This window comes from Mesoplodon bidens (assembly GCF_964165515.1).
Source record: "Mesoplodon bidens genome assembly, chromosome: 4".
Lineage (NCBI taxonomy): Eukaryota > Metazoa > Chordata > Mammalia > Artiodactyla > Ziphiidae > Mesoplodon > Mesoplodon bidens.
The window spans coordinates 110321622-110335255 of record NC_138160.1 but is presented as its reverse complement, the minus strand read 5'-3'; the positions used below and the strand labels follow the sequence as shown (position 1 = coordinate 110335255).

At 37.3% G+C, this 13634-nt stretch overlaps 1 protein-coding gene across 1 annotated transcript in view; it reads right to left on the bottom strand.

Moving 5' to 3' along the window:
• Positions 1-8597: 8597 nt before the first annotated feature.
• CHSY3 (chondroitin sulfate synthase 3) overlaps positions 8598-13634 on the bottom strand; it is a 287787-nt gene continuing 282750 nt past the window's right edge. The window contains exon 3 of the mRNA XM_081233755.1: positions 8598-11013. Coding sequence (XP_081089881.1) covers positions 9451-11013 — 1563 coding nt within the window. The 3' untranslated portion in view covers positions 8598-9450. The remainder of the gene's footprint in view (positions 11014-13634) is intronic.

The window sequence follows — 13634 nt, the reverse complement described above, 5'->3', positions numbered from 1 at the left end:
GAAGAAAAAAAGGGAACCCCTGCCACAATTGTGCAGAGTAGGAAGAAGAAAGAAATGAGCAATAGTATCCTTGCTGATATCCTGAAGGACACTTTTAATTTAGGGTTTGGTTTTTTTGTGTTTTGTTATTATTATAAGGAGGGGGTTATTTTTTCCCTGCAGTGCTTAGTACTTAACAAATATTCAGGTTATACTAAAAGATGGAAAACTTGCTGATGAATGGGCAGAAGGGTAAAAGGACTAAAAGAAGTAAAATGATGCATGACACTGAATATGCCAAAGCTAGAAGTCCACAAAACTAAAATAAGTGAAAAGGGTGGATTAAGGAAGAGGAGAGATTAAAGAGGGGAGCGGGTAGAGAAGGCAAAAAAGGAGAGGGGGAGAACAGAGCTGAGCCTGAGCAGGAGATAGAAGTGATGCCCTAGGTCGAGTTCATGCTTCTGGCATTGAGACCTCGGAGCCAGTAGTACATGAATCCAGCTCCTTCCTTTTTCAGAGCCTGAGGGCCCAGCACCCAGCAAGACAGCTATTGTCCCTGTTCTCATGGAGTGGATTATTTTAGAGAGGAAGGAGACATACATGGTATATGAAAAAGTAAACAATGAAAATACCAGATTTATTGTGAACAGAGTATGCCAGATAAAGGTATATGAGCTGCTCTATCAGAGGGATGATATTTATCTGCTGGTAACAAACAGGTCAAGGAACATAACTTGGAGGGGGTGGCAGAGCTAGCTGTTTCAGATTGGGTGGTTAGAAAAGCCTCTCTCACCGAGTGACCTTTGTGGTGGGACCTGAATTACAAAAAGGAGCCAGTTAGGAGAAGATCTCCAGGACCAGCTTTCCAAGTTCAGAGAACAAGTGGGACAGAGGCCTTAAGGTGGGAGCAAGCTTGGCATGCTTCACAGCCCGAGTGGAGGCCAGAGTAAGGGCAGCAGGATGAAGCCGGGTGTGAGCGAGGGGAGAAGGGGGCGGGGGAGAGGCAGGGGCAGATCACACTGGGCAGGTGGCACGTGCCAGGGTAAGGAGTTCAGGTTTTATTCTAAGTAGATTTGGAAAACTTTACAGAGTTTTAAGAAGAGAAGTAACAATGAAACTCTACAGAATCAAATTCCTGCTTGTTTTTGGAGTTGGATAACATGTTAATTCGAACAACTTGGGTCTTCTAAAGTCAGCATAGATTCTTATGGAAATAGAAACTATCCTTAGGTATTCTCTTAAAACAAAAATGAATCTATGATATCACTTATGTGGAATCTAAAAACAAATGATACAAATGAATTTATTTGCAAACAGAAACAGACACAGATTTCTAAAACAAAGGGGAAAGAGGTTGGGGAAGGGATAAATTAGGAGCTTGGGATTAACAGATACACACTGCTTTATATAAAATAGATAAATAACAAGGTCCTACTATACAGCACAGGGAACTATATATTCAGTATCTTGTAACAATCTATATGGAAAAGAATGTGAAAAAATATATATATATATAATTTTTCTTTTCACACACATATAACTGAATCACTTTGCTGTACACCAGAAACTCATACAACATTGTAAATCAACTATACTTCAGTAAAAAAACAAAAACAAAGAAAAAAACCCAAAGATGAATCTGGTAATTTCTGAAGTAATTACAGTTTTTTAAGCTATTTAAAAAAAAAACTGCATTTGGCTTCAATGGAAAGCAGAAAGAGGTTAGTATTATGCATCTTTGATCAATTTTGAGATAAAATATATTTTTTCAAAAAGTACCTAATGTTTAGGGCTTTCCTGGTGGCACATGGTTGAGAGGCCGCCTGCCGATGCAGGGGACACAGGTTCGTGCCCCAATCCGGGAAGATCCCACATGTCGCGGAGCGGCTGGGCCCGTGAGCCATGGCCGCTGAGCCTGCGCGTCCGGAGCCTGTGTTCCGCAACGGGAGAGGCCACAACAGTGAGAGGCCCGAGTACCGCAGAAAAAAAAAAGTACCTAATGTTTAACAAAACATTTTATTCAATATCCATTGAAAGAATTTTTAAATGTGCTATATAATATTACAGTTTCTGAAGATACTGAAGAAATCAATTAGAATGAGAAATGAATTCAGCTGTTCTGCCCATGTGAGAGAGAGACTGCCACCAAGAACAGGAGAAATAATGAGCTGCAGGTTAGAGTCCCTGATTTAGGAACAAGTTCCCATCTAAAGAAAAAAGTGCTAGTATCAAAAAGGTCAAAGAATAAAGAAAATACAAAAATATACACAGATGCACAGGAGAGACTAATTTCCACGCATACTTCTCTAAAAGGCCTTCAATTTCCTTGCAGCTAACTTTTTGTAAAGAAATTTAAACTCAAATTTCTTTTCTGAGAAGCCCAGAGAAATTATACCTGCAACTAACTCACAACAGTAATTTTTTAAAGAAAAATGTTCTGTTATGAATTCTCCCAGAACATTTATCATTTCATAAATGACTTTGACATTTTCCCATTTGATTCAGTCAAAAGTTATTTCATGAAATAATAATAAAAAAATTAAATGAATATCTAGGAGCTAGTAGAGTAGAAACAATGAAGCATGCATCTTAGAAGCAAAAACTAGTATGTTTGATACATTTATTTAAGAAGAACAGTGAATTATGCTTTTTAAAAGCATATTTAAACGTATGTGATTTCATTCCAAAAACTATGCATTCTGTACAGTTTTAAAGGCTTTCTTTTAGATATCTGTCCCACTATCTGTGAATCCCTTTTTCATATTATACTAATTCTCTCCTTTAAGATGTTTTGAAAACATGAATTTTAGTATTATGGCCAACCCAGTCATTTGGTGGAGACCGATGCTATCAAGGCAACAATTTGAACAAAATGAGATGTTATTTTGGTATATTGTCTCAAATAAGGCATCAGTGTATGTTTGTTAAGTGAAAGAACTATGGAAGGAAAGAGGGAGGGAAATTTATTTTGCTCACCTGTAAAATGAAGATGTGATACCTACTTTAGAGTTGATGAAGCTCAAAGGAGATGCTGTTTCCCAAATAACAGTGCAAAGTAAGCAAGCATTTAATGAACGGTAGCTGTTTTACTGTTATAATAAGTCAAATAACAAAAAAATCACGTTGCCTTTTCCCCTTCCTTATTAAAATGGCTTCCTGTATGAAGTGACAAAGGGGAGAAGTGGAGACAGAGGGAAATTTCCTTAAGTAAACTGCACGTTGGCTGAGGGGCAGGCGTAACAAAAAAGACAAATGATTGAGAACAATAATGGTTCCTTTTCCTTCTGAGCCCCTTCTGAGCTCTGAGCCTTTTTCAAAGAATTCTGCCTGTCTTAGGTAGAGTATGAAAACATAAGCATTACTGATATTGGGAAAACATAGTGTGATAACTGTATCAATAATATAATTATTTGATATTCTTAACCTCCATATAATAATGTCTTACCAGAAAATATATTATAAAATGTATGCAAAAACAAAATGATTTCTAAAAATGCACATTAAGTTTTATTCATGAAATCTCCTTTCCTTTACATGACTGAATAATTAATTCAATAAATATTTTGATGCAATGCTTTGCCCATTAAAGTACAAACCTGAATTTAATGTTGAACAGATTAATTGAGAAGTTGGAAGCACCTGGAGGGGATCAAAGAGTTTCAAACTTCTCTCCCTTCAGTTTCTAGTCTAAATACTCAAGAGGCAGCATAAGATCCATACCCTTGGGATTCCAGTTGACTAACGAGGAGGAGAAATCATTCCTGCACTAAATAGACCAGGGTTGCTACTGAAAAAGAGTTGAAAAACTTAAGTTCACTTCAGCCTTCAAACTCATGACTTATACAGTAGTAACTTCTCAAAAGCAACACTAGAAACTTGTAGTCTAAACAATATATAGCTTGTATCAAGTAGTTCTTAAGTGTGGGAGACAGGGAAGAAGCCACTAGCAGAAAAAAGGAAGGAAACTATTAAAAGGAAAAGTAGGTCATCAGCATGTTAGAATGGCATGAAAACTAGGAGGCAAGTGACAAAGAATAATGCAAAGGTATACAATGCACTGCCTCCCCTCTCCCCACCATTTTCTTAGTATTATGCTTTTAATTAAAATTTTATGTATCACCTATGAAAGGTTTTCCTTTTAGAAATAGGTATTGGAGCCACTTTGGTAGGTATGGGAGGAAAACATTAATGAACTTGTGGCTGATTGTGGTGACAGAATATTTAATAGACTAGATACAGAAAGTTATTAATCCTAAAGTTGTGCTATTTATTTTCATTTTTATATGAACTTTTGGACTGAGTTACTTTGGACTCATGTCAAGTTGAACACTTGACGCCAGAATCAAGACACAAGAATCAAGGCAGATTCATATGTCTGTATTTGAAAATCACCTACAGATCTTAGATTCTGTTTGGCATATATACATACTTCTCCCTACTTGGATAGAATGAGAAAGTGTGATGTTTGTGGGAATTTAGGGGATAGAAGTTGGGGAAGAACTGAGAATGAGATGGAGAACAGCCCCACAGAAGGAGGCCTTATAGCAGTGAGAGGTTGGCTTTCAGGTAATGCATATTTTCAGTCTCAGAGTTCTTACTTGAGAGTATTGTTCCCAAGCAAGGTCTCAATAAACATTTGCTAATCGGTTAACATTACAGATTAAGGGCAAGTATTCCAGAAAAAAAAAAAAAAAAAGCTTTTTTTTCCTGTTGAAGTCTTTCTTTTTACAGTAGATCCAACTTAAATAAAAGTTTATCCTTCTAAATTTTATACTTACCAATTCCTTCAGAACTGATTCTATAAAGACTGAGGTTGGGTGGTGACAGCATAGCAAGAATGCACACCAGTGTGCATGAGGGATAATCAAAACTCAGCAGTCTCAGCTTTTACACCAACCTATGGACTAATCAACAAGCGTTGAATTCGATTGAAATAAAATGCTGCATGGAGAAGAATTCCAAATATAGCACAGATGTTGGCAGCTTCTGACAAGAGAAACAGGGAAACAGACAATTGGATGTCAAATTGAAGGCAATACTAGAATATCCTGGCATCTTTGTGCCAACACCAGGTGGTTTGCTGCCTGCTGCAGATGTGACTGTATCGCCACCTGGGGGCATGAATTACTGCCGAACCCCGGCAGCGTGGCTGGTGCCTGAGCAAGGCTGTGGGGCGCAGAGGCAGAGCCCACTAGCATATTCTGGGACTCTGTCCTGCCTCTGCTGTTGTTACTACTCCTCCAGACCTAGGAGTCTTCTGGTCTCAGCACAGGTAGACTACCTATACTGTACGCTTGACAGTGAGTGATTAGGGTGCTAATAAAAGTGCAGATGAGGAAGGTAGGCGAGTCAGCAGCACTAAGAACTGATAACAGATCCCTTTGTTATCCTTCCGGACCCTACTATGCCCTGCAGTAGCCATAATCACAGACTACTTCCGAAAAGATATGCCATCAATATTTAAGCACAAATGAGAGTTTAAGTGGCCAATTTCCCGGATTACTTGCAGTCCCCTCTTAGAGGTATCCCTTTGGTAAGGCACACTAAGTTCCTGTGACTTGTGGGACCACAGATGTAATGACTCAGAAAGCATCAGGAGGTAGGGAAGGAAATATAGGTGGCCACAAAATGTAAAGTGTGGTGATGCCCTCATTCCCCCATGCAAATCTCATCATCGTGGCCAAGAAGAAGCCACAAATATAGATACTTTACTGGCTATTTGAGACTCATCTTGATATATCTTACCTGATTTTCTTTTGGGTGAAGAGAGGAAAAGAGGGGAGCCACCAAGTCTCTTTCTAGGTACAAGTCTACCTTAGGCTACACCCTCCAGGACAAGGCAGTCCTAGGTGAGGGCTCAACAGGCCTGGCAGCACTACCGCCTCTCATCTGGGCAATCCAAATGTTAGAAAGGGGCCTCATCTTCTGGGTCCTCCTCCTGGAAGAAGGAATTGCCCAGAGCTAATCCGAATGTAAAACCAGAGTGGTCCAGCTATGGGGCTGCTGACCAGAGATGGGTTTCACCCAGTTTTCTTATATTAAAAACAGAGGGATGTTATAACTTACCTTTCCAGTGAGCATTTACTCTCTTGGTTGGACTATCAGTCCACATACTGGGCTATTTCATTCCAGTAGTTCCCATCTATTAACTAGGCACAAAGGGCTCAACTCTTAGATTCAGAAATATCTCAGCTGTGTCATGCTAAGTCTGTTAGGGTAAAGTGACAAACAGTCAAGCAATTATGTGGTGGTGTTCATTGTGGACAGCTTTTGCACTCAGTTGGCTGAGCCCATGTAGAAGGGCTACTGCTGACATCAGGAATTCTGAGCATTTTTTCCTGCTAGCTGAGGTCCAATGACTTGTGAACAATTAGACAGAAAAAACCCTTCCCCAAGGGAGTGCTACTCCAAGGGAGCTGGCAAAGTGGGGGAAGACTGAGATTAAAAGCCTAAAAAGGCTCTAACTGAGCAAAAGATCAGCAAACTTATCTCTGTCCAGAACGAGCAAAGAGCAAACCAAGCTGAATGGCCAATCAAACATGGCCATGAGGTCAGCTGGACCTTTGCTCCCCCGTTGTCCCCTATATGCCCCCAACAACTGAGAAGCCATGGGTTAGAGTGGAAAGACAGGTGCTTTCAATTCAGACAGCAATTAGCATAAATCTTAACTCTACAGCAAGCCAACTGTGTGAACTCAGGACAAGTTACTTAATCACTCATGGCCTCAGTTTCCATATCTGTTGAGAGGATTACATTTAAAAGGATAATATAAGTAAAACATACAGTGTTGTGTTGAGTGAACAGAAGATGATCAATAAGATGATGTTGAAGGTTAATGAAATTGCTGTTGAGGTGGTATTTAAATAGAACATCTGTAGCTGTCCAAATAAGGTGAAGCCAAAAAACGTACACATACTGTGCTTCAGGCTGCGTTCACACTGTGTTGCCCTTCACCCTTAAGCAATAGACACTACATGGACAGAAAAACACTCTTAATTTTACTAGTATCATTTCGATAAATTTTCAGTCAAGAAATATTGCAGTACCTGAAAAAAATCATAGGAAAATTTAATGCAAAATTGTAAAATAGGATTTAAGTGCACTTGTATTAATTTCAGTATAGCGTGCATGTGTGTAATTAAGTTCAAATAAGATCTTTGCATTCCCTTGTTTCGTCAGCAAAATTTCATCAGTATAACGGAGAATGCCACTTCATCCCTGGGCAGGTGCCTCATGACTCTCTAGCACTTGGGGGGTTTTAACGAGGCCTTTGCATTTATTCCTCAGGAAAAGTCACTGCTATTTCAGTTATCTAAGTTAAAGAAAAGAACAGACCCTGATTTTTTTTTCTACATTAATAAAATCATTAATAATTATTATCTAGTAATAGATCTTCCCAAATGACTATCTTTACTGAATATTAATATATTTACTGTAAGGAAAATAAAAGAGCTAAGAACACAATGTAGGAAAATAGCTATAAGAAGGGGTTTGTGAAGGCCAGAGACAACGTTGGAGCAGAGATCAACTCTGAAATGTTGGCCCTGTCAAGATTTTTAACATATAAAAGTGCCATGAATTCCTTTCTAATGAACCTTATGTTATTAAGATTACATGTTTTAGTCAAGGAAAGTGCCATATTCATCACAATATTAAGCAATGTTATTTTTTCTGAAGCCCCTAAAATGTCTTCACTAAAAGAGAGTGTTACCATGTAAGAAACCCCATTACTAAGGCAAAGCCTATATGGCCTCGCGGCAATCAGTTCCAAATAATGGTAACAATTTACAATTGCTTTCAAATCAATTTTGATGCAAATTTTAGTGTTTCTGTGTGAAAAAAGAAAATCAAAGTGTAGAACGGTATGTACAAAGTGTTGCATTTTGTGTATAAAGAGTGAAAAAATAAATACATGTCTTTTCTGCTTATGAAACTTTAGCCAAGCATGCACACAAACATACATACACCTAAAATGGTGGTCATGTGCAGCTGAGGGCAGATTTGAGTGAATAGAGAGTGAGACTGATAGCTGTAGACATTTAAAATTTTTCTTTGATTTTTGAACTAGGTAAATATATTACCTATTTACAAAATGAAATTTTAAAAATATGCCTTCATAAGAGCTTCTTGTACAGATTTTCATTTTTTCTTACATTTCTTGAATGAGATTACATTTTTCTACAAACTGGGCACCATTGATTCAGTTTTGAGAAAGAATGATATATGAAATTAAATGACATTTTCCTAGGTGTTTTATAAATTGCAGTATTATTTTTGTAAAATTAATTTTATATTTATAATTTCCGCATTTATTTTTGTATCTTTGAGTTGTCTACCAATCCATATTAAAAGCTGTTTCTGACCTGTTCTTGGTTCAGTTTGATCACAAAGCTAATGAGATCGAAGAGGAATACTTCCCCTGGATTGTAAATTACTGACTTAAAAACTGCTCATTTTAATCACTTAATGAAGGCTAGGACTTAAAGCCTACTGATACAAATATCATGCCCATAATTCCATATTAACTTTTCCAGCCTGTGTAGCAAGCATGTTTTGGTGAGTATGACCATTAAGAAATACATCAAATATGACTGACTAAAAGGAAACAACACAAATTTTTCAGTGTTTTTGAAAAAGAATATTGTTATACCTGTGTTTTATTATAAATAACCAGGTTCTGTCATATTTTATCTTCTTGCCAGCAAATGAAGGACATTGTTTCATAAAGCTTCTAAAAGGTACATGAATATTTAATTAAATCATATTTCCTTGAGAAAATAAAATTCATTCGCATTTATAGCAGACAGTTTTGAGGAGCAGATAACTGTCATAAGACCAGGGTAGCCAGTACCGGTTGCTTGTGGAACAAACTCCTCAATTTTTAAAACTTTTTTTTAAAAAATAAACATACAATCATAAGTGTTCATATCCTTTAAAAATTCTAAAGATGAAGAAAATTACTGTCTATATATTTAAGTCCTTGTATAAATTACAAAACTCAAGTTTATGTTACAGAGTCCCTTCCCCATAGGAAGCATAAAGCACTTTTGTGGTACCTTTCACCAGTAAATATTTGTATCACATTGAATTTGACAAACGAAAGAAAAGTCGATATTGCATCTTTAAGCCCCAAGAGAACATTCTTCTAAGCTGTCTCTCATGATGAATGAGCTTCAAAAGTCATTTGATTGCCACAATTTAACTCAATCTCAATCTCAAAGATATATAAAAGTAATATACCTATTGACTTCAGTAGAAATCTGAAATATCAGTGAACCGCAGACTCTTCTTGTTTGAGGTCAACAAACACCCTTTGGAAGACAACCAAGAGTAGTTTAAGACCAGGACAACAAATAAAATTATAACAATAATAATTATAATAATAAAAATAACAATAATAAAATAAAAATAACAACAACCAACAATGAGGTAAACTCCCCTTTAAAAAGGCAATATGTGTTGCCTGGACTGTCAGGAGAGAGTTCGATTGTACCTGACACCCAAATGTTTTTCCAACCACAGTTCAGCCAGTTGCACAGTTGAGGCAAAAGTACTTGCCTTGGATCCTAAGCACATCTTATACTGCTTAGGGTCCAAGTTAGGGTCACAATGAACTGGATGGAAAATATGCACCACTCCTACTTCTTGACTTCTGAAGGGCCTTAAGCCAGATCGAATAACTTTATTGTAGAGATCTACATCTTCCAGTCCCCAGCCTTGTATTGAGGTATCAAATCCACCTGCACCCAGAAGATCACTTTTATAAATACAGGTAATTCCATATCCATAGTCTCTCCAAAATCCAGTCTTCTTTGAGAAGACAAAGTCATTATCAGTGGGAGGACTTCCCCCATTGGTTACCTTTGGGTCATACTGGCTAAAGATGATGGGATAGTACACCTGTTGTCCCTGAATTGTATTGTCTCTACATCGTTGGAGAAAGTCTCCTCTGAAGATCAAGTCAACATCACAAAATAGCAGCAAAGTATCATTGTCAAACTGGGAAGATGCCATTTCAAGACCAAGACCTCTGGAAAACTCTCCCTTCATGGGGATCAGGGTCATTTCTGCTTTAGGGTACTTGTTTTGATATTCTTGTATCAGCTCAATATGCTTGCTGGAATCTTGGCCAGAATCCCTACTGAAAAGGATGATGACCAGCTTTACATTCTGCTTTGGGATAAGACAAGTGTTTTCAAAGTTCTCCATGAATCTCAAGAAAATGTCATACCTTCCAATGAGAGGGACAAGAACATGTATTTTCTTTTCATTGTGCCCTCCCATTTCTTTGGCACCTTGAAAAGAAGATAATATCTTTAAAGAATTAGATATAAAGGAGAATGACTGAGTGTCACTGTTAATACTCTCTACAAGACTGTTGACATCTAGCTCTTCAGTTTCTCTGAAGAAAGGCTTGCTGAACAACTGCTGAAGATAGGCATGACGTCTTACTGGCACAGTCAGTTTCCTCCCCTTGTGTCTTTTGTATAAGAGGAGTAAATCCAAAATGTACTCCACCCCATGCAGGGGATCAACCCTGCGGTAGCCATACTGAATTTCCTTGAAGTCAATGAGCCGTCCTCTACTCTTGGCATTCTCATTGATCATCTCCATCACCTGTAGGACGGTGTCATCCAGCGCTGTTCTCAGGATGCTGCTGATGCTCTGTCGGGGAGGCTGGTTCTCAGATGCTGAGTAAAGGAGCTTCCCTGTCAGGAACTCCCATTCTATCACTTCATCTCTCTCCCGAGGCTGGAAGTGGTTGAAAGAAGGCATCACTCCCAGCTGCTGGTCCTCTTTGCTCACTTCGCTGTTACTGAGCTTGCTCATCAGAGCGCTCTCCCGGTGGAGCTGGATGGTGCGGTAGTGAAGTTCAGAAATTTTGCGGCTAAGCATGTAATTATGAAGCCTGTATTGGTAGGCAGGCCTTTTGTTTGGATGAAGTGTTATGGCTGCATGGATTTTGCTGTTGTGAAGGTCTTGGATATAACCCTTCCGATTGTGTTCATAATTTTCATGGAACAGCTGCTGCATCTGAAAAGTAGAAGGAAATCAAGATGTTAGAATAAGTTTAAAATATCAAAGAAAACAAGAATTGGCTACATCCATAACCCCATAATGAATCATTGTGAGGGTGAGACAGGTGGGTAGAGCATGGATTTTCCAAAATAGGGGTTCACTCTGAGGAGTAAACCAATGCCCTGTTTCTTGGAATGGTAATATCAGCCCTAGAGGAGACCTACATTTTACTTAGCATCCTGATATACCATCTTTACAGAGTAAGTTCTTGGTAAGGTAATTTGGAACAGAAACTATATTGATCTACACTGCCTATTTAAAGGATCATACTCAAAATGCCTGACATCCTTATAAGCCAGAAAATCTCTCTGCTAATCTAGAAAAAGCTCACAACCTCAGGCAGGAACAAAAATGAGATCACACTTCAAACTGCCAGCTGTCTCCTCTGCCAGTCAATAAAGAAACCTCCATCACACCCATTCAAGATAAGTACCAATGGAGCAGGAGAGGCGGTAGAGGAAGAGGAGGGGGAGGAGAGCCAGCAGCGGCAGCAGCATGAGATATCTGCAAATACATTGATTAAAAGGAGGAAAGGAATATTGCAAACTTAAGAATACATATCTAAAGCAGGAAAACCATAGACAAAATTAAAAAATTAAGGACAATACACTCCTCCCTCCCCTCTCAAAAAGAACTCAAGGAATAAATGAGCTAAGTAAGATAAATAAAACCACTGATACTCACATTATAAGAAGTATAAAAAGAGATTTGTGGAAAACATAGAAAGAAGGGATTTGAGAATATATAGCAAAATAATACAAGTTTTAAATATAGGTTAAAAGTATGGGCATATATATCTATATGCATACACACATATAAGTGTATATATTTGATATATATTTAAAAGTTTGTATAAAAGTTTGGATATATATACATACAATAAATAAAATTTTGTTAAAATTTGGGTATATAATACATTTGGATATATAGTAAAGGAATACAAATATGTACATAAAATATGTCTGAGGGACATATTTCCCTTAAAATAAAGGAAGGTGTATATCTATGTGCAATTAGGCCAAGCAAAAAAAAAAAAGCAAAATAAACAAACAAAACCCAATCTGGCTGTAAAGTCAGAAAAGAATGAATCTTGCCACAACATTCTCTACAGCAACATTCAATGATGAAAACAATAGAGCACAGCCCAGGAAGACCCCAAGGAAGCAAATTAATGATTCATATTATACTCAGCCAACCTAGAGCTCAAGTTTTATTGTGAAAAATAAACAGCTCCTAACACGTACAAATGTGTGGCATATCTGTGGTGATAAATTCTCTGACACTCCTCCAATCTAGATGTGGGGGCTATGTCCCTTTCTTTTGTTACGACTTTAATAAACTACAGTAGAAGTGACACTCTGCCACTTTTCAGACTGGCAGCTGCCACTTGTCTTGTTGAACTCCCACTCTACAGAAGCCACTAAGTAAAAAGTCTGAGTTAGTTAGTTAGATTCCTTGTTGCTGGCCAGAACCTCCAGTAAAATGTGGTATAGCAGATATGTTCTTGTTTCAGTCTCAGCATCGGGAAAGAAGATGTCAACATGGCTCTTTAACACATCAAGGAAGTTCATTTCTATTTCTAGTTTGCTAAGATTTTTACCACGAGTGAATTTTGAAGCTGATCAAATATTTTTTTCTGCATCCATTGAGAAGTTTATGTGATGCTTTTTTTCTGTTAACATGGTGAATTGCATTGATTCATTTTCTAATATTAAACAACCTTTGTATTCCTTGAATAAACCCAACATGATCTTGATATTCATCCTCTTTATATATCGCTGGAATATATTTGCAAATATTTTGTTTAGGATTTACTGTGAGAATCCAATTCTCCCCAATTTGATATCCCCAAATTGATATATAGATTAAAGGCAATTCCAATACAAACCCCACCATTTTAAAAAAGAATATGTTGCTGCTGATATTAACAGGTTGATTCTAAAATTTATGTAGAAATGAAGTCAAGGATATTCAAGATAATCTTAAAAAAGATACACTACAGATCAAAAGTTACAGAAATTTAGATAGTATGATACTGGTACAAGGATAAACAAATAGAAGAAAGGACCAAAATAGTCCATAAGGAAACCTACACATGACATATGATTTATGACTTATGACAAACAGTGGAGAGTGGAGGAAAGGTGGTCTTTTCAGTAATATATATTCATATGGAAAAATGTAAAAGCTGACCCCTACATCCCACAATAAAAAAATCCATCCCAGATGCACTGGTGATATAAAAATGAAAGGTTAAATTTTTTTTCTAGAAGTTAGCACTAGAAAATATCTGCTTGTGTTTTGGTTAGGTGAATTTTCTTAAATAGGACACAAGGTACTTATCATAAAAATAGACTGGTAAACTGGACTACATTAAAATTAAGAACTCTATTTCTCGTAAACACCATTAAGAGATTATAAAAAGGTAAACTACAGAGTGGGAGAATATAGTTTTAATAGATCTTACCAAACAGGACTAATACCCAGAATATATAATGAACTTGTAAAAATTAATAGGGAAGGACAAACCCAGTTTAAAAATGGAAAAAGAATCTTGAATGGGCACTTCACAAAAG